This window comes from Ranitomeya imitator, chromosome 2 (assembly GCF_032444005.1).
Source record: "Ranitomeya imitator isolate aRanImi1 chromosome 2, aRanImi1.pri, whole genome shotgun sequence".
Taxonomy (NCBI): Eukaryota; Metazoa; Chordata; class Amphibia; order Anura; family Dendrobatidae; genus Ranitomeya; species Ranitomeya imitator.
In genome coordinates, this window is record NC_091283.1 from 270169366 (window position 1) to 270189775 (window position 20410).

Consider the following 20410-nt stretch of genomic DNA (forward strand, 5'->3'; position numbering starts at 1 on the left):
TTAATCCCAGCTTTCATGCGTCTTGGCATGCTTTACACCAGTCTTTCACACTGCTCCTGGCGCAAAAATGTAAGCAGTTCTTCTGTGTTTGAAGGCTTGTGACTATCCATCTTCCTCTTGATTACATTCCAGACGTTTTCAATGGGGTTCAGGTCTGGAGATTGGGCGGCCATGACAGGGATTTGATGTGGTGGTCCTTCATCCACACCTTGATTGACCTAGCTGTGTGGCATGGTGCATTGTCCTGCTAGAATAACCAGTCCTCAGAGTTGGGGAACATTGCCTGAGCAGAACGAATCAACTGTTTTCCAGGATAACCTTGCATGCGGCTTGATTCATACGTCCTTCGCAAAGATTAACCTGCCTTGCTGAAGCATCCCCAGATCATCACCGATCCTCCACCAAATTTCACAGTGGGTGCAAGACTTGTACGCTTGCTTGTACGCCTCTCCAGGTCTCCGTCTAACCACTAGACGACCAGGTGTTGCGCAAAGCTGAAAATGAGACGCATCAGAGAAGATTACCTTACTCCAGTCATCTATGGTCCAATCCTTATGGTCTTTGGCAAACTTCAGCCTGGCTCTCCTTTGCTTCTCATTGATGAAAGGCTTTTTTCTAGTCTTACATGACTTGAGTCCTGCCTCTAGGAGCCTGTTACCAACTGTTCTTGCCATGCACTTGATGCCAGCTGCCATTTGCCACTCCTTTTGTAGGTCCCTTAATATTATCCTGCGTTTGCTGAGTGACATTGGAATAAGATGACGGTTATCCCGGTCAGTGGAGAGTCGTTTTCGCCCGCTGCCGGTCTGTAGCTTTGTTGTTCCCAACATCTGCTGCTTGACAATGTTGTAATGGACTGCTGTCTTAGAAATTTTAAGGATGGAGGCAACATGACACTCACTGTGTCCCTCTGCTAGTAAAGCCAGAATTGAGCCCTTCTTTTCCCCACTCAAGATTTGGTTCAGGTGATCACCCAATCAGCACATTAAGAAGAATGAGGTGTCCTCTGGTTGGAATTCAACTGACACTGGAATGAAACAGCTGTCAGACATGTAGAGAAGCTGATTTTTATAAAACTGAGCAGTGGTCTCTTAATTTTGCCAGAGCTGTATGTATGTGTGTGTGTGTATGTGTATGTGTATATATATATATATGTGTGTGTGTGTGTGTGTGTGTGTGTGTATATATATATATATATATATATATATATATACACACACACACCTCTGCACTACAGGGGAGGACACTTTGTATATGCAGTTATGGGTGAAAGTGTTGGCACCTCTGAAGATGACGTATCCCCCCAGAACATTATCACAATTCCCCGCATTTCTTATACTCAGGTTTGTTTCCTTTGTGTTTATTGGAACAACACAAAAAATGAAAAAGAAGGCAAATTGGAGATAATTTCACATAAAACCCCCAAAATGGTCCGGACAGAATTGTTGGCGCCCTCAGGTTAATATTTGGTTGCACACCCTTTGGAATAAATAACCACAGTCGCTTCCTATAACCATTACAAGCTTCTTACTCCTCTCAGTCGGGATCTTGGACTCTTCTTACAATCTGCTCCCAGTCTCATATTTTGCCTTCTCCCAACAGCGATTGTAAGATCTCTTCACAGATGATCAATGGGATTTAGAGCTGGACTCATTGCTGCCACTTCACAACTCTCCTGCGCTTTGTTTCCATCCATTTCTGGGGGCTTCTTGAAGTATGTTTGGGGTCATTATCCTGCTGGAAGACCCATGACCTAGGACGCACACCCAGCTGTCTGACACTGGCAATACATTGCCACCCAAAATCCACTGGTAATCTTCACAGTTCATAATGCCTTGCACATAGTCAAGGCCCCCAGTGCCAGAGGCAGGAAAACATCTGTGACCTTCCACCATGTCTGACTGTAGGTGTTGTGCTTTTAGCTGTGACCCTCCACCATGTCTGACTGTACGTACTGTGTTCTTACCGTCTCGTTCTGTTTTCAGTGAACAGAAGAATGATGTGCTTTTCCAAAAAGCTCTATCTTGTCTCATCTGTGCACAAAATGCTTTCCCAGAAGGATTATGGTTACTCCATACATTTGGCAGGCTTCAGCCTTGTTTATGTCCCTGTGTCAGCAGTGGGGTCCTCCGGTCATAGCGTTTTATGTCATACACATGTGTATGGATGCGTGTCACTGACACTGATGCCCCCCTAAGCCTGCAGACAACTTGGATTTCTTTGGACCTTAATGGAGCGTATCCACCATCAGACTTTCCTGCGTTACAGCCGTTCATCAATTCAGCTGTACATGTCCTGGGAGATTAGCTGCAGCGCCAGAGGTAGTAAACGTCTGGACTATATTGTGGACTAAGGACCATCCAGATCTCTGGAGATGGACCGGTAACCCAGAGATTGGTGATCTCAGTCCTCAGACCGTTCTCTTCTCCTCTCGGCGTTCTCCATGCTTAGGGCAGCACACACAGACACAATAATAATTTTTTTTTCTATAGCACCAACATATTCCGCAGCACTTTACATTTTAGAGGGGACTTGTACAGAATAAAGACATTACATCATAATAATAATCACATAGATCAACAGATACCAAGAAGAGTGAGGGCCCTGCTCGCAAGCTACAATCTATGAGGAAAAGGGGAGACACGAGAGGTGGATGGTAACAATTGCTTTCGTTATTCGGACCAGCCATAGTGTAAGGCTCGGGGGTTCATGTAAAGCTGCATGAGCCAGTTAACTGCCTAAGTATGTAACAGTACAGAAACAGAGGGCTATTAACTGCATAAAGTGTATGAGAACATGATGCGAGGAACCTGGTTATGGTAAAAAGTTTGTATGGGCCACACAATGATAGTTAGGTTAATGCGTTGAGGCGGTAGGCCAGTCTGAAGAAATGCGTTTTTAGGGCACGCTTAAAGCTGTGGGGATTAATCGTATTACCCTGGTTAGTGCATTCCAGAGAACTGGTGCACTGCAAAGACTGCAGCAACGCTCCCCTTCTATCTGCTCTCAGGTGATTTCCATATTGCCCACACCTGTTACTTGCCACAGGTGAGTGTGAGCGAGCATCACAGGCTGGAAACAAAGGTATTACCCACAATTCTGGGGCAACAAATGTGTCCGGACAAATTTGGGGGTTTTGTGGGAAATTATCTACAATTTCCTTTTTTTCAGTTTTTTCACCTGCCCCACCCCTTTCCACCCACTCACCAGCCCCAATCCTCATCACTCAGCTGCCCCACCCCTCTTCACACACTCACCTGCCCCACTCCCACACTCACCAGCCCCACGCCTCTTCACACACTCACCTGCCCCACTCCCACCCCTCAAACACAGCTGCCCCACCCCTCATCACTCAGCTGCCCCACACCTCTTCACCCACTCACCTGCCCCACTCCCACACTCACCTGTCCCACCCCTCATCACTCAGCTGCCCCACCCCTCTTCACACACTCACCTGCCCCACTCCCACTCACCAGCCCCACGCCTCTTCGCACACTCACCTGCCCCACTCCCACCCCTCAAACACAGCTGCCCCACACCTCTTCACCCACTCACCTGCCCCACTCCCACACTCACCTGTCCCACCCCTCATCACTCAGCTGCCCCACCCCTCTTCACACACTCACCTGCCCCACTCCCACACTCACCATCCCCACCCCTCTTCACACACTCACCTGCCCCACTCCCACCCCTCAAACACAGCTGCCCCACCCCTCATCACTCAGCTGCCCCACACCTCTTCACCCACTCACCTGCCCCACTCCCACACTCACCTGTCCCACCCCTCATCACTCAGCTGCCCCACCCCTCTTCACACACTCACCTGCCCCTCCCCATACTCATTTGCCCCACCCCAACCCACACACTGACCTGTCCCTCCCCCCCACTCACCGGCCCCACCCCTGCACATACTGACCTGCCCTCCCCCACACTCACCTGCCCTGCCAGCATCTCATACAGCAGCACACCGTACGCCCACCAGTCCACCGACTTCCCGTACGGCTGATAGGCGATAATCTGCGGAGGAGAGAAGTCAGTACATACCGTGCACCACCTCTGAGTGGCTGACAACAGAGAGTAATAGACAGTAGCCACCTGCACTACCTTACATGTAACGCTGCCCCTGATATTGCTATGATTTATGGTTGGGGAGGGGGGGGGGGGGGGTGAGAAATTACAACAACCCCTTTTATAACAATCTGAGGCACCGGTGTCAGGCTGCCCCATATAGAGGTATACTCGTCACCTCAGTGTCACGGTCAGGATGAGACGTCTCGTTTTGTGTAATCCTCTCGCCCCTGCCTCGCCACCCCCTCCCCCACAGCAGGCAGCGGAGGAGGAAGCGTCAGGTGAGAGCGAAGTGCGAGGACGATAATTGTCCCCTGTGCTGAATATAGAAGTCATGAGATCCACGCACCCCCCACCCCCGGAAGGCAGCGCCAAAAATCAGGGACCGCCAATATACCGTAATGGGAAAAAAGGCCCCAGTGGACTCACACGGTCCCACATATCACTGCCCGGACCCCCGAAGAGTGGACAGCATGGCCTTTATAAAGTAATTGGTGCCAGAGGCAGAGCCGCAGTGTGCACAGCTCCCTGCACAGCCAGCGCAACCGACCGTCCCTGCATGCCCAGCTTCACCGACCCTCCCCGTACACCTGGCGCTGCGGACCCTTCCTGTACACCTGGCGCTGCGGACCCTCCCCGTACACCTGGCGCTGTAGACCCTCCCTATACACTTGGTGCTGCAGACCCTCCCCGTACACCTGGCGCTGCGGACCCTTCCTGTACACCTGGCGCTGCGGACCCTCCCCATACACCTGGCGCTGTGGACCCTCCCTATACACTTGGTGCTGCAGACCCTCCCCGTACACCTGGCGCTGCAGACCCTCCCCGTACACCTGGCGCTGCAGACCCTCCCCGTACACCTGGCGCTGCGGACCCTCCCCGTACACCTGGCACTGCGGACCCTCCCCGTACACCTGGCGCTGCAGACCCTCCCCGTAAACCTGGCGCTGCGGACCCTCCCCGTACATCTGGCGCCGCGGACCTTCCCCGTACACCTGGCGCTGCGGACCCTCCCCGTACACCTGGCGCTCTGGACCCTCCCTGTACACCTAGCACTGCGGACCCTCCCTGTCACTGCAGACCATCTCTGTACACCTCACGCTGCGGACCCTCCCTGTGCTGCTGCGGCCTGACAGGTCAGCTGACTATGATGTCCAGCGTTACCTCAGGGGCGATGTAGTCGGGGGTCCCGCAGAAGGTCCGGGTGGTCACCCCGTCCACCATGTGCTCCTTACACATCCCGAAGTCTGCAATCTTTATGTGACCCTCCGAGTCCAGCATCACGTTGTCCAACTTCAGGTCTCTGTGTGAGGGAGTCACAGGGGTTAAATCCAGGAGACGTTGTTACCTTGGGGGTCCACGGGGGCGCTCTCACCTGTACACGATGCCTTTCTTGTGCAAAAAGAAGAGGCCGCCAGAGATCTCAGCCGCATAGAACCTGGAGGGCGAGAGGTCACATGATCAGGGGAGCAGAGCCGGAGTCACATGGCGCCTGACGTGGATCAGATAGGAAGGGGCGAGCCGGCACTCAGAGGAGGGGCGATGGGACGAAGCTCAGAGGAGGGGCGATGGGGCGGAGCTCAGAGGAGGGGCGATGGGGCGGAGCTCAGAGGGGGACGGAGCTCAGAGGGGGATGGAGCTCAGAGGGGGGGGCGGAGCTCAGAGGAGGGGGGACGGAGCTCAGAAGAGGGGGGACGGAGCTCAGCGGAGGTGGAACCGAGCTGGGGGTGGTGGAGCTCAAAGGGGGTATAGAGCCCAGGGGGGACGAGGCGGAGCTCAGAGGAGGGGGACAGAGCTCAGAAGAGGGGGGACCAAGCTCGGGGGGGGTGGGGGGTGGGGGATGGAGCTCAGAGGGGGATTGGGTGGAGCTCAGAGGGTGGGATTGGGCGGAGCTCAGGTGGGTCGGAGTTCAGAGAGGGGACGGAGCTCACAGGAGGGGGACGGAGCTCACAGGAGGGGGGATGGAGCTCGGGGGGGGCAGAGCTCAGATGGAGGGGGCGAAGCTCAAAGGGGGACGGTGCGAAGCTCAAAGGGGGGACGGGGCGGCGCTCAAAGGGGGACGGGGCGGAGCTCAGGGGTTCGTAGACGAGCCGGCGCTCAGCGGTGGCGTCAGATGTCACACAGCACAGTCCGGCATTCCAGTTCAGCGCTTCTCCCAAAACTACTGAAACGCTCTGAAATCACGCTCAGAATTTAACCGCTGCAGAGCCAGGTAGTGCGCACAGCTCCGCAGACCTGTGGCCCCGCACTTACACCGCCTGTGGCTCCTTGAACTTTCCCACTTGCTGGATGTGATACATCAGGTCTCCTCCGTTCACGTACTCCATGACAAAGTAGAGGCGGTCCTAGGACAGAGTGGAGAGCATGAGAAACTGCGTCCCCTAACCCTGCACCCACCATCTGCCCTGCCCTTCGTGCAACAGTCCGCTCCCTGCACCCACTGTCACTTTCCCTCACCCCCGCGCCCATCGTCTGCCCCTGCCTCCACTGTCCGTTTCCCTCACCCCTGCGTCCATCGTCCGCCCCTGCCTCCACTGTCCGCTTCCCTCACCCCTGCGTCCATCGTCCGCCCCTGCCTCCACTGTCCGCTTCCCTCACCCCACGCCCATCGTCCGCCCCTGCCTCCACTGTCCACTTCCCTCACCCCTGCGTCCATCGTCCGCCCCTGCCCCCACTGTCCGCTTCCCTCACCCCCATCGTCCGGCCCTGCCCTCACTGTCCACCTCCCTCACCCCCATCTTCCGCCCCTACCCCCACTGTCCGCTTCCCTTACCCCCATGCCCATCATCCGCCCCTGCCTCCACTGTCCGCTTCCCTCACCCCACGCCCATCATCCAAACCCTGCCCCCACTGTCCGCTTCCCTCACCCCCGCCTCTTACCACAGTCTGGAAGCAGGAGTGCAGCTGGGTGAGGAATGGCGGCTTGTCCATCAGCGCCAGCACCCGCTTCTCCACCATGGTGCACTCCACGTCGTCGTCCTGGATCACCACGTCCTTCTTCAGAATCTTGATGGCGTAAAGTTCGTCTGATCCCTTCCTTTCCGCTAACATCACCTGCGAAGAATCAGGGGGTCGTCACAAGGACCACAATACACATGGCCGGGTTCCACACTCCCGGCACAACGCAGCCGACATCTTCATCCGACCACCTAAGATCTATCACCACCTCCAACAGGAGGATCATATAGCCCCATCTAAGGACCGTGAATCCGCACCAGAGTAACTGCCTCCATCCTGATAACCTGCCTCCGAGTAACTGCCCCGACCCTAATATGGGCAACATTCACCCCCAACCTAATAACCTTCCCTTGAACAACTGCCAAGGCCCTAATATGGGCACCATTCACCCCCAAAATAAAAACCTTCCCCTGTGCAACTGCCTTGACCCTAATATGGGCACCATTCACCTTCATCCTATTAACCTGCCCCCGAGTAACTGCCCTGACCCTAATATGGGCACCATTCACCTTCATCCAAATAACCTGCCTCCGAGTAACTGCCCCGACCCTAACATGGGCACCATTCACCACCATCCTAATAACCTGCCCCTGAGCAACTGCCCTGGCCCTAATATGGGCACCATTCACCTCCATCCTAATAACCTGCCCCCGAGTAACTGCCCCAACCCTAATATGGGCACCATTCACCTTCATCTTAATAACGTGACCCCAAGTAACTGCTCTGGCCCTAATATGGGCACCATTCACCTCCATCCTAATAACCTGCCCCCGAGTAACTGCCCTGGCCTTAATATGGGCACCATTCACCTCCATACTAATAACCTGCCCCTGAGCAACTGCCTCCATCCTGATAACATGCCCCCAAGTAACAACCGCAACCCTAATATGGGCACCATTCATCTCTACCCTAATAACCTGCCCCCGAGTAACTGCCCTGACCCTAATACGGGCACCATTCAGTTCACCTTCATCCTAATAACCTGCTCCCGAGTAACTGCCCTGACCATAATATGGGCACCATTCACCTTCATCCTAATAACCTGCCCCCGAGTAACTGCCCCGGCCCTAATATGGGCACCATTCACCTTCATCCTAATAACCTGCTCCCGAGTAACTGCCCTGACCCTAATATGGGCACCATTCACCTCCATCCTAATAACCTGCCCCCGAGTAACTGCCCCGGCCCTAATATGGGCACCATTCACCTTCATCCTAATAACCTGCCCCTGAGCAACAGCCTCCATCCTGATAACATGCCCCCGAATAACCACCCCAACCCTAATATGGGCACCATTCATCACCCTAATAACCTGCCCCCGAGTAACTGCCTTGACCCTAATATGGCACAATTCACCCCCATCCTAATAACCTGCCCCAGAGTAACTGCCCCGACCCTAATATGAGCACCAGTCACCTCCAATCTAATAACCTGCCCCCGAGTAACTGGCCTAGTCCCCAATAAAGGTGTTATTTACCCCCATCCTACTTACCTGAATCTGCCCCCGAGCTACTGCATTGGCCGCAAAATGTGTATTGTCCATCCTATGTAACTTATCCCACCCTTGAGTGACTGATGCACGCCCCACTATGGGTACAATTCTCGCCCATCCTAATTAACTGACCCCGCCCCAAGTTATCTCCCAGCCTGAGTTCCCTCCCCTTCCCCGAGTGAGTTCCCTCCCCTACCCCAAGTGAGTTCCCTCCCTTCCCAAAAGTGAGTTCCCTCCCAGCCCCCAAGTGAGTTACCTCCCAGCCCCCAAGTGAGTTACCTCCCAGCCCCCAGTGAGTTCCCACCCCTCCCCAGAGTGAGTTCCCTCCCCTCCCCAAGTAAGAGTTCCCTCCCCCGAGTTCCCTCCCTCCCCCCAAGTTCCCTCCCCCTCGAGTTCCCTCCCTTCCCCCGAGTTCCCTCCCTTCCCCCGAGTTCCCTCCCTTTTCCCAAGTGAGTTCCCTCCCATCCCCCAAGTGAGTTCCCTCCCTTCCCCCAAGTGAGTTCCTTCCCTTCCCCCGAGTGAGTTCCCTCCCTTCCCCCGAGTGAGTTCCCTCCCCTACCCCAAGTGAGTTCCCTCCCTTCCCAAAAGTGAGTTACCTCCCAGCCCCCAAGTGAGTTACCTCCCAGCCCCCAAGTGAGTTACCTCCCAGCCCCCAGTGAGTTCCCACCCCTCCCCAGTGAGTTCCCTCCCCTCCCCGAGTAAGAGTTCCCTCCCCCGAGTTCCCTCCCTCCCCCCAAGTTCCCTCCCCCTCGAGTTCCCTCCCTTCCCCCGAGTTCCCTCCCCCGAGTTCCCTCCCTTCCCCCAAGTTCCCTCCCTTCTCCCAAGTGAGTTCCCTCCCAGCTACCTAGTGAGTTCCCTCCCTTCCCCCGAGTGAGTTCCCTCCCTTCCCCCGAGTGAGTTCCCTCCCTTCCCCAACTGAGTTCCTTCCCTTCCCCCGAGTCCCCCCCCCCCCCCCCGAGTTCCCTCCCTTCCCCCAAGTTCCCTCCCTTCCCCAAAGTGAGTTCCCTCCCAGCTACCGAGTGAGTTCCCTCCCTTCTCCTGAGTGAGTTCCCTCCTTTCCCCCAACTGAGTTCCCTCCCTTCCCCCAAGTGAGTTCCCTCCCAGCCCCCAAGTGAGTTCCCTCTCCTCCCACGAGTTCCCTCCCAGCCCCAAGTGAGTTCCCTCCCAGCCCCCGAGTGAGTTCCCTCCCAGCCCCCAAGTGAGTTCCCTCCCAGCCCCCAAGTGAGTTCCCTCCCTTCCCCCAAGTGAGTTCCCTTACAGCCCCCAAGTGAGTTCCCTCCCTTCCCCCAAGTGAGTTCCCTCCCAGCCCCAAGTGGGTTCCCTCTCCTCCCACGAGTTCCCTCCCAGCCCCAAGTGAGTTCCCTCCCAGCCCCCAAGTGAGTTCCCTCCCATCCCCCAAGTGAGTTCCCTCCCATCCCCCAAGTGAGTTCCCTCCCTTCCCCCAAGTGAGTTCCCTCCCTTCCCCCAAGTGAGTTCCCTCCCTTCCCCCAAGTGAGTTCCCTCCCTTCCCCCAAGTGAGTTCCCTCCCTTCCCCCAAGTGAGTTCCCTCCCATCCCCCAAGTGAGTTCCCTCCCTTCCCCCAAGTGAGTTCCCTCCCAGCCCCCAAGTGAGTTCCCTCCCCTCCCACGAGTGAGTTCCCTCCCAGCCCCAAGTGAGTTTTCCTTCCCAGCCCCCAAGTGAGTTCCCTCCCATCCCCCAAGTGAGTTCCCTCCCTTCCCCCAATTGAGTTCCCTCCCTTCCCCCAATTGAGTTCCCTCCCCTTCCTCGAGTGAGTTCCTTCCCAGCCCCCAAGTGAGTTCCCTCCCTTCCCCCGAGTGAGTTCCCTCCCTTCCCCCGAGTGAGTTCCCTCCCTTCCCCCGAGTGAGTTCCCTCCCTTCCCCCGAGTGAGTTCCCTCCCTTCCCCCGAGTGAGTTCCCTCCCTTCCCCCGAGTGAGTTCCCTCCCTTCCCCCGAGTGAGTTCCCTCCCTTCCCCCGAGTGAGTTCCCTCCCTTCCCCCGAGTGAGTTCCCTCCCTTCCCCCGAGTGAGTTCCCTCCCTTCCCCCGAGTGAGTTCCCTCCCTTCCCCCGAGTGAGTTCCCTCCCTTCCCCCGAGTGAGTTCCCTCCCAGCCCCCGAGTGAGTTCCCTCCCAGCCCCCTAGTGAGTTCCCTCCCAGCCCCCAAGTGAGTTCCCTCCCAGCCCCCAAGTGAGTTCCCTCCCTTCCCCCAAGTGAGTTCCCTCACAGCCCCCAAGTGAGTTCCCTCTCTTCCCCCGAGTGAGTTCCCTCCCAGCCACTTCCCGGCCCATGAATATCCTCCCCTCCTGAGTACCTCCCTCACCTTTGAATTACCTCCCCTCACATGAGTAAATTCCCTGCCCCTGAGTTACCTCCCCGCCCACCGGAGTAACTTCCCCGCCCCCGAGTTACCTCCCCGCCCCCTCGGGTCTGCTCCGCACCTTTCCGAAGCTTCCCTTGCCGAGCACCATTAGAAAGGTGAAGTCGGTGAGCTTGACGCTGTCGACGTTATTGGAGGGGACGTACGGCTTGCGCTCCTCGGCCGGGCTGATCACCTTGTTACCTGCGGGACCCAGTTTGGCTTTCTGTGAAATAAAAAAAAAGGAGACAGATGGTCAGCCGGAGAGGCGGTACTGCAGCCATTACTGTGGGGGGCTCCTACAAGCACTGCTAGAGCCGGGGGAACCCCACCACAAGGTGCTGCCCCATCAATTAGCACAAGCCCTGTGCCCCCATCACGCCCATGCACTGAGCCCCCCATGCAGTTTAGTAGCTATTACCGCTGACCTTCCCCATCACATGACCACAGCTCCGCCATCTTCACCCTGAAGTGGCTGGTGAATGGATACCATGAGGTTGACTTCCTGAAATAGCAGCTCCCCCTATTGGTGGGAAGGTGTTCTGCGGGCCGGCCGTGATGGGGACAAGACTGGCTGGAGGGAACCTCGCCGAGGAAATCCCTCGTTGTATGAGGAAAGTCAGGCAGGAGGAACAGAATGCTGCCCGGGAGACAGGAGTTATAACCGAGGGCTCGGAAACATCGTCTGCCTCCTGCAGAGAACAGGACGCCGCATGCACCAGCCATATAGACATGGTCTACAGGCAGCGGACAGTGAGGGGTGAAAGACTGAACAGCGCCATCTAGTGCACGTGTCCTAATGCATGACTTCTGCTGCCCCCTAGTGCCTGCTGCCCCATCTGTGCTGCAGGACCTCTGCTGCCCCCTAGTGCCTGCTGCCCCATCTGTGGGCAGGACCTCTGCTGCCCCCTAGTGCCCGCTGTCCCATCTGTGCTGCAGGACCTCTGCTGCCCCCTAGTGCCCGCTGCCCCATATGTGGGCAGGACCTCTGCTGCCCCCTAGTGCCCTTTACCCCATTTGTGCTGCAGGACCTCTGCTGCCCCCTAGTGCCCGCTGCCCCATCTGTGCTGCAGGACCTCTGCTGCCCCTAGTGCCCACTGCCCCATCTGTGCTGCAGGACCTCTGCTGCCCCCTAGTGCCCATTACCCCATTTGTGCTGCAGGACCTCTGCTGCCACCTAGTACCCGTTACCCCATCTGTGCTGCAGGACCTCTGCTGCCACCTAGTGCCCGTTACCCCATTTGTGCTGCAGGACCTCTGCTGCCCCTTAGTGCCCGCTGCCTCATCTGTGCTGCAGGACCTCTGCTGCCCCCTAGTTCCCATTACCCCATTTGTGCTGCAGGACCTCTGCTGCCACCTAGTGCCCGCTGCCCCATCTGAGCTGCAGGACCTCTGCTGCCCCCTAGTGCCCGCTGCCCTATCTGTGCGGCAGGACCTCTGCTGCCCCCTAGTGCCTGCTGCCCCATCTGTGGGCAGGACCTCTGCTGCCCCCTAGTGCCCACTGCCCCATCTGTGGGCAGGACCTCTGCTGCCCCCTAGTGCCCGCTGCCCCATCTGTGCTGCAGGACCTCTGCTGCCCCCTAGTGCCCGCTGCCCCATCTATGCTGCAGGACCTCTGCTGCCCCCTAGTGCCTGCTGCCCCATCTGTGGGCAGGACCTCTGCTGCTCCCTAGTGCCCGCTGCCCCATCTGTGCTGTAGGACCTCTGCTGCCCCCTAGTGCCCGCTGCCCCATCTATGCTGCAGGACCTCTGCTGCCCCCTAGTGCCCGCTGCCCCATCTGTGGGCAGGACCTCTGCTGCCCCCTAGTGCCCGTTACCCCATTTGTGCTGCAGGATCTCTGCTGCCCCCTAGTGCCCGCTGCCCCATCTGTGGGCAGGACCTCTGCTGCCCCCTAGTGCCCGTTACCCCATTTGTGCTGCAGGACCTCTGCTGCCCCCTAGTGCCTGTTACCCCATCTGTGCTGTAGGACCTCTGCTGCCCCCTGGTGCCTGTTACCCCATCTGTGCTGTAGGACCTCTGCTGCCCCCTAGTGCCTGTTACCCCATCTGTGCTGCAGGACCTCTGCTGCCCCCTAGTGCCCGCTGCCCCATCTGTGCCATAGGATCTCTGCTGCCTGGTGATGGAGTATTAGGAACAGCACTCTCCTCCACTCTCTGCTGCCCCCAGTGGAGGAAACATAGAATAACGCAATACAGTTGAGACTGCTTGTGAAGCGGAGCTCAGGGCCACCCTCTTACACTGGGTATATTGCTCTCTGTTAGCTGCCACCTGAAGGAGGGTAATAAAGTATAAGAAAACCTGTAGGCTGTGAGGAAAAAGGCTGCTCCAATGTATCGATCTATGAAATCCGGGCACTGATACATTGTAACAGACCATCAGGTCAGGGGAGATTTTTGCTGCTGTTCAATCCACGGGATACGCTGGCTGACAACTTCTCTATATGTGGCATTAGGCAGCAGTTAGTTGTCAGCAGCCATTACTGTAGTTTGCCGGAAGCTGAGCTGTGTTATACATGCGAGCGGTGGGGAGTGCGGGGACCTCCAACATGAAGTCTCCCCCTGACAACAGGTCTGACAACCTGTCTGCAGGGTATGTGGGGGTCCACACCTGTCTGCAGGACTCCTTCCACATCTGGACACACCATCCACCACGTCTTACTGTGACGTGATCCTTAAAGAGAATCTGACCCCAGAATGGGACTTCAGGGGTCACTCAATACACAGGGTATTCCTGGGGAAAGTTCAATTTAAAGATCAGCATCATCTATGGTGGCAATGGGAAGCGGAAGAGCAGCACTCGTACAGTGGGGTCAAGGGTCACAGCAGCACTCGTAAAGAAGAGTCATTAAGGGTCACAGAAGCACTCGTAGGGGAGGGTTTGAGTTTCACAGCAGCACTCGTAGGAGAGAGTCATTAAGGGTCACAACAGCACTCAAAGAGAAGAGTTGAGGGTCACAACAGCACTCGAAAAGAAGGGTGGAGGGTCACAGCAGCACTCAAAAAGAATGGGCGAGGGTCACAGCAGCACTCAAAGAGAACGGTCAAGGGTCACAGAAGCCCCCAAAGGATGGGTTATTGAGGGTCATAGCATCCCTAGTACAGAAAGGGTCACAGCAGCACTCAAAAAAGGGTCAGGGGTCACAGCAGCAGTCTTAGAGAGGGGTCAGGGGTCACAGCAGCACTTGTAGAAATTATTCAATCAGGTTCACTGCAGTACTCGTAGAGAATGGTTCAGGTCACAGCAACATTTATAAAGAAGGGTCGGCGTCACAGCAGCAGTAGTATAGACGGGTCGGGAGTCACAGCAGCAGTAGTATAGATGGGTCGGAGGTCACATCAGCAGTTGTAGAGAAGGGTCGGGGTCACAGCAGCAGTAGTATACAAGGGTCGGGGTCACAGCAGCAGTAGTATAGAAGGTTCAGGGGTCACAGCAGTAGTATAGAAGGGTCGGTGCTCACAGCAGCAGTAGTATAGACGGGTCGGGGGTCACATCAGCAGTTGTAGAGAAGGGTCGGGGGTCACAGAAGCAGTAGTAGAGAAGGGTCGGGGTCACAGCATCAGTTGTAGAGAAGTGTTGGGGACCACAGCAGCAGTAGTAGAGAAGGTTCAGGGGTCACAGCAGTAGTATAGAAGGTTCGGGGGTCGCAGCAGCAGTAGTAGAGAAGAGTCAGGGACCACAAGAGGAGTAGTAGAGAAGGGTCAGGCTCACAGAGCAGTAGTAGAGAACAGTCAGGAATCACAGCAGCAGTAGTAGAGAAGGGTCGGGGTCACAGCAGCAGTAGTAGAGAAGAGTCGGGGTCACAGCAGTAGTAGCAGAGAAGGGTCGGGGTCACAGCAGTAGTACAGAAGGGTCGGGGTCATAGCAGCAGTAATATAGAAGGTTCGGGGGTCACGGAAGCAGTAGTAGAAAAGCATCGGGGACCACAGCAGTAGTAGTAGAGAAGGGTCGGGGTCACAGCAGCAGTAGTAGAGAAGGGTCGGGGTCACAGCAGCAGTAGTAGAGAAGGGTCGGGAATCACAGAAGCAGTAGTAGAGAAGGGTCGGGGTCACAGCAGCAGTAGTAGAGAAGGGTCAGGGTCACAGCAGCAGTAGAAGAGAAGGGTCGGAGTCACAGCAGTAGTACAGAAGGGTCGGGGGTCACAGCAGCAGTAGCAGAGAAGAGTCAGGGACCACAACAGCAGTAGTAGAGAAGGGTCAGGCTCACAGCAGCAATAGTAGAGAACGGTCGGGAATCACAGCAGCAGTAGTAGAGAAGGGTCGGGGTCACAGCAGCAGTAGTAGAGAAGAGTCGGGGTCACAGCAGTAGTACAGAAGGGTCGGGGTCACAGCAGTAGTACAGAAGGGTCGGGGTCACAGCAGTAGTACAGAAGGGTCGGGGTCATAGCAGCAGTAATATAGAAGGTTCGGGGGTCACGGAAGCAGTAGTAGAGAAGGGTAGAGGTCACAGCAGCAGTTGTAGAGAAGGGTCGGGGTCACAGCAACAGTAGTAGAGAAGCGTCGGGGACCACAGCAGCAGTAGTAGAGAAGGGTCGGGGGTCACAGAAGCAGTAGCAGAGAAGGGTCGGGGTCACAGCAGCAGTAGTAGAGAAGGGTCGGGGTCACAGCAGCAGTAGTAGAGAAGGGTCAGGGTCACAGCAGCAGTAGCAGAGAAGGGTCGGAGTCACAGCAGTAGTACAGAAGGGTCGGGGGTCACAGCAGCAGTAGCAGAGAAGGGTCGGAGTCACAGCAGTAGTACAGAAGGGTCGGGGTCACAGCAGTAGTACAGAAGGGTCGGGGTCATAGCAGCAGTAATATAGAAGGTTCGGGGGTCACGGAAGCAGTAGTAGAGAAGGGTCGGGGTCACAGCAGCAGTAGTAGAGAAGAGTTGGGGTCACAGCAGCAGTAGCAGAGAAGGGTCGGGGTCACAGCAGTAGTACAGAAGGGTCGGGGTCACAGCAGTAGTACAGAAGGGTCGGGGTCACAGCAGTAGTACAGAAGGGTCAGGGTCATAGCAGCAGTAATATAGAAGGTTCAGGGGTCACGGAAGCAGTAGTAGAGAAGGGTAGGGGTCACAGCAGCAGTTGTAGAGAAGGGTCAGGGTCACAGCAGCAGTAGTAAAGAACGGTCGGGATCACAGCAGCAGTAGTAGAGAAGGGTCGGGATCACAGCAGCAGTAGTAGAGAAGGGTCGGGGTCACAGCAGCAGTAGTAGAGAAGGGTCGGGGTCACAGCAGCAGTAGCAGAGAAGGGTCGGAGTCACAGCAGTAGTACAGAAGGGTCGGGGGTCACAGCAGCAGTAGCAGAGAAGGGTCGGAGTCACAGCAGTAGTACAGAAGGGTCGGGGTCACAGCAGTAGTACAGAAGGGTCGGGGGTCACAGCAGCAGTACTATAGAAGGTTCGGGGGTCACAGCAGCAGTAGTAGAGAAGAGTCAGGGACCACAACAGCAGTAGTATACAAGGGTCGGGGTCACAGCAGCAGTAGTATACAAGGGTCAGGGTCACAGCAGCAGTAGTATAGAAGGGTCGGTGCTCACAGCAGCAGTAGTATAGACGGGTCGGGGGTCACATCAGCAGTTGTAAAGAAGGGTCTGGGGTCACAGAAGCAGTAGTAGAGAAGGGTCGGGGTCACAGCAGCAGTTGTAGAGAAGGGTCGGGGGTCACAGCAGCAGTAGTAGAGAAGGGTCGGGGTCACAGCAGCAGTAGCAAAGAAGGGTCGGGGTCCCAGCAGTAGTACAGAAGGGTCGGGGTCCCAGCAGCAGTAATATAGAAGGTTCGGGGGTCACAGCAGCAATAGTAGAGAAGAGTCAGGGACCACAACAGCAGTAGTAGAGAAGGGTCAGGCTCACAGCAGCAGTAGTAGAGAAGGGTCGGGGGTCACGGAAGCAGTAGTAGAGAAGGGTCGGGGTCACAGCAGCAGTAGCAGAGAAGGTTCGAGGTCACAGCAGTAGTACAGAAGGGTCAAGCTCACAGCAGTAGTACAGAAGGGTCGGGGTCCCAGCAGTAGTACAGAAGGGTCGGGGTCCCAGCAGCAGTAATATAGAAGGTTCGGGGGTCACAGCAGCAGTAGTAGAGAAGAGTCAGGGACCACAACAGCAGTAGTAGAGAAAGGTCAGGCTCACAGCAGCAGTAGTAGGGAAGGGTCGGGGGTCACGGAAGCAGTAGTAGAGAAGGGTCGGGGTCACAGCAGCAGTAGTAGAGAAGAGTTAGGGACCACAGCAGCAGTAGTGGAGAAGGGTCGGGGTCACAGCAGCAGTAGTAGAGAAGGGCCAGGGGTCACAACAGCAGTAGTAGAGAAGGGTCGGGGTCACAGCAGCAGTAGCAGAGAAGGGTCGGGGTCACAGCAGCAGTAGTAGAGAAGGGTCGGGGTCACAGCAGCAGTAGTAGAGAAGGGTCGGGGTCACAGCAGCAGTAGCAGAGAAGGGTCGGGGTCACAGCAGCAGTCGCAGAGAAGGGTCGGGGTCACAGCAGCAGTAGTAGAGAAGGGTCGGGGACCACAGCAGCAGTAGTAGAGAAGGGTCGGGGGTCACAGCAGCAGTAGTAGAGAAGGGTCGGGGTCACAGCAGCAGTAGCAGAGAAGGGTCGAGGTCACAGCAGTAGTACAGAAGGGTCGGGGTCCCAGCAGTAGTACAGAAGGGTTGGGGTCCCAGCAGCAGTAATATAGAAGGTTCGGGGGTCACAGCAGCAATAGTAGAGAAGAGTCAGGGACCACAACAGCAGTAGTAGAGAAGGGTCAGGCTCACAGCAGCAGTAGTAGAGAAGGGTCGGGGGTCACGGAAGCAGTAGTAGAGAAGGGTCGGGGTCACAGCAGCAGTAGCAGAGAAGGTTCGAGGTCACAGCAGTAGTACAGAAGGGTCAAGCTCACAGCAGTAGTACAGAAGGGTTGGGGTCCCAGCAGTAGTACAGAAGGGTCGGGGTCCCAGCAGCAGTAATATAGAAGGTTCGGGGGTTACAGCAGCAGTAGTAGAGAAGAGTCAGGGACCACAACAGCAGTAGTAGAGAAAGGTCAGGCTCACAGCAGCAGTAGTAGGGAAGGGTCGGGGTCACGGAAGCAGTAGTAGAGAAGGGTCGGGGTCACAGCAGCAGTAGTAGAGAAGAGTCAGGGACCACAGCAGCAGTAGTGGAGAAGGGTCGGGGTCACAGCAGCAGTAGTAGAGAAGGGCCGGGGGTCACAACAGCAGTAGTAGAGAAGGGTCGGGGTCACAGCAGCAGTAGCAGAGAAGGGTCAGGGTCACAGCAGCAGTAGTAGAGAAGGGTCGGGGTCACAGCAGCAGTAGTAGAGAAGGGTCGGGGTCACAGCAGCAGTAGCAGAGAAGGGTCGGGGTCACAGCAGCAGTCGCAGAGAAGGGTCGGGGTCACAGCAGCAGTAGTAGAGAAGGGTCGGGGTCACAGCAGCACTCGTACAGAAGGGTCGGGAGTCACAGCAGACGTGTTATTCGGAAGGCATGCAAACCATCTTACTTCCATGGCTAGGGACGCACCTTATCCTGCGCCGGCCTTTTGCCCTGTAACCATACAATAGCACAGGGCAGATTATATAGACGTCTCCGCCACCGTATCACCCACTGTCCTGCACACATCTCACAAATCAATGAATTATAAAAAGTCTGAAGGTTGAAAATTCCTTGAATTTGCTTTTTTTATGCTTGAAGACAGAACGGTGGATTTGTGGGGCATTAATAAAGACAGCAGTGGCTGCAGAATAATATGACGGCTTCTTCATGATCCATAATTGGGGTCTTACTCCCTCTGCTGGTGAATTCATCGAACTGCAGCACGGCATCTGCTCTGCATATATGAGCGGGGGTGTGATATCTGGCTGTATGCATGAACAGGTGTATGATGTATAGCTGTATGTATGGACAGATGTATGAGTGGCTGAATAATGTATGGCTGTATATATGAGTGGGTGTATGATATCTTGACGTATGTATGGACAGGTGTATGATGTACGGCTATATGTATGATGAGATGTATGATGTCCGGTTGTATGTATAAGCAGGTGTATGAGGTCTGGCTATATGTATGGACATACGAGCGGCTGTATATATGAGTGGGTGTATGATGTCTGGCTGTACGTATGAGTGGCTGTATGTATGTGCAGTTGTATGATGTCTGGCTGTATGTATGAGAGACTGTGATGTCTTGCTGTATATATGAACGGGTGTATGATGTCTGGCTGTATGTATGAGTGGCTGTATGATGTCTGGCTGTATGTAAGAGGGGCTGTATGATGTCTGGCTGTATGAGGGGCTGTATAATGTCTGGCTGTATGTATGAGGGGTTGCATGATGTCTGGCTGTATGTATGATAGGCTGCATGATGTCTAGCTGTTTATGTGAGCAGCTGTATGTATGAGAGGCTGTATGTATGATGGGGTTATGATGTCTGACTGAGCGTCTATGTATAAGCATCTGTATGTTTAATTAGCTGTATGTGTAACAGTAGCTGTATGATGACTGGTTGTATGTATGAGCGGCTATATAATATCTGGCTGTATGTATGAGCGGCTGTAAGATGTATGACTATGTATAAGTTGCTCTATGATCTCTGGCAGTATGTAAGAGTGGCTGTATATTTGAGAGGTTGTATGATGTCTGGCTGTATGTAAGAGGGGCTGTATGATGACTGGTTGTATGAATGAGCCACTGTATAAAATCTGGCTGTATGTATGAGCGGCTGTAAGATGTATGACTGTATGTATAAGTGGCTCTATGATCTCTGGCAGTATGTAAGAGTGGCTGTAAGTTTGAGAGGGTGTATGATGTCTGGCTGTATGTATGAGTGAGTGTATGATGACTGGTTGTATGTATGAGGGGCTACATGATGTCTGGTTGTATGTATGAGAAGCTGATGATGTCTGGCTGTATATATGAGTGGTTACATGTCTGGCTGTATGAATGAGTGGGTGTATGATGTCTGCATGTATGTATGGGAGGCAGTATGATGTACGGCTGTACTGTATGTACTATGGGGTGTATGATGTCTGGCTGTATATGACTGTATTTATGAGTGAGTACATGATGTCTGGCTGTATATATGGGAGGATGCATGATGACTGGCTGGATGTATGAGTAGCTGTGTGATGTCTGGCTGAATGTATGAAAGGCTGTATGATTTCTCCCTGTATGTATGACGTCTGGCTTTATGAGTGGTTGTATGTCTGGCTATGTATGAGAGGATGTATGCATGAGAAGATGTATGTATGAGCGGCTGTATGATGTCTGGCTGCGTGTATTGCGGCTGTATGATGTCTGACAGAGTGGCTACATGCATGAGAGGGTGTATGATGAACGGCTGTATGTATGATGGGGTGTATGGTGTCTGGCTGTATGCATGAGTGGATTTCGGATATATGATGTCTGTATGTATGAGCGGATGGATGGGTGGCTGTATATCTGCAATATATGTGAGCAGGTGTTTGATGTCTGGCTGTATGTATGAGCAAGTATATGATGTCTGACTATATATGAGCGGCTGTATGATGTCTGGTTATATGTATGAGCGGCTGTATGATGTCTGACTATATAATTGGCTGTATGTATGACTATATATGAGCAGCGGT

At 54.9% G+C, this 20410-nt stretch overlaps 1 protein-coding gene across 1 annotated transcript in view; it reads right to left on the bottom strand.

Annotated features, from left to right (window-relative positions):
* Positions 1-20410, bottom strand: part of PRKCA (protein kinase C alpha) — a 148385-nt gene that overhangs the window by 3459 nt on the left and 124516 nt on the right. Inside the window, exons 9-14 of the mRNA XM_069749181.1 lie at positions 10952-11095; positions 6949-7122; positions 6322-6413; positions 5444-5506; positions 5233-5371; positions 3937-4017 (exon numbers count right to left, since the gene is read on the bottom strand). Of these exons, the coding sequence (XP_069605282.1) occupies positions 3937-4017; positions 5233-5371; positions 5444-5506; positions 6322-6413; positions 6949-7122; positions 10952-11095 (693 nt within the window). The remainder of the gene's footprint in view (positions 1-3936; positions 4018-5232; positions 5372-5443; positions 5507-6321; positions 6414-6948; positions 7123-10951; positions 11096-20410) is intronic.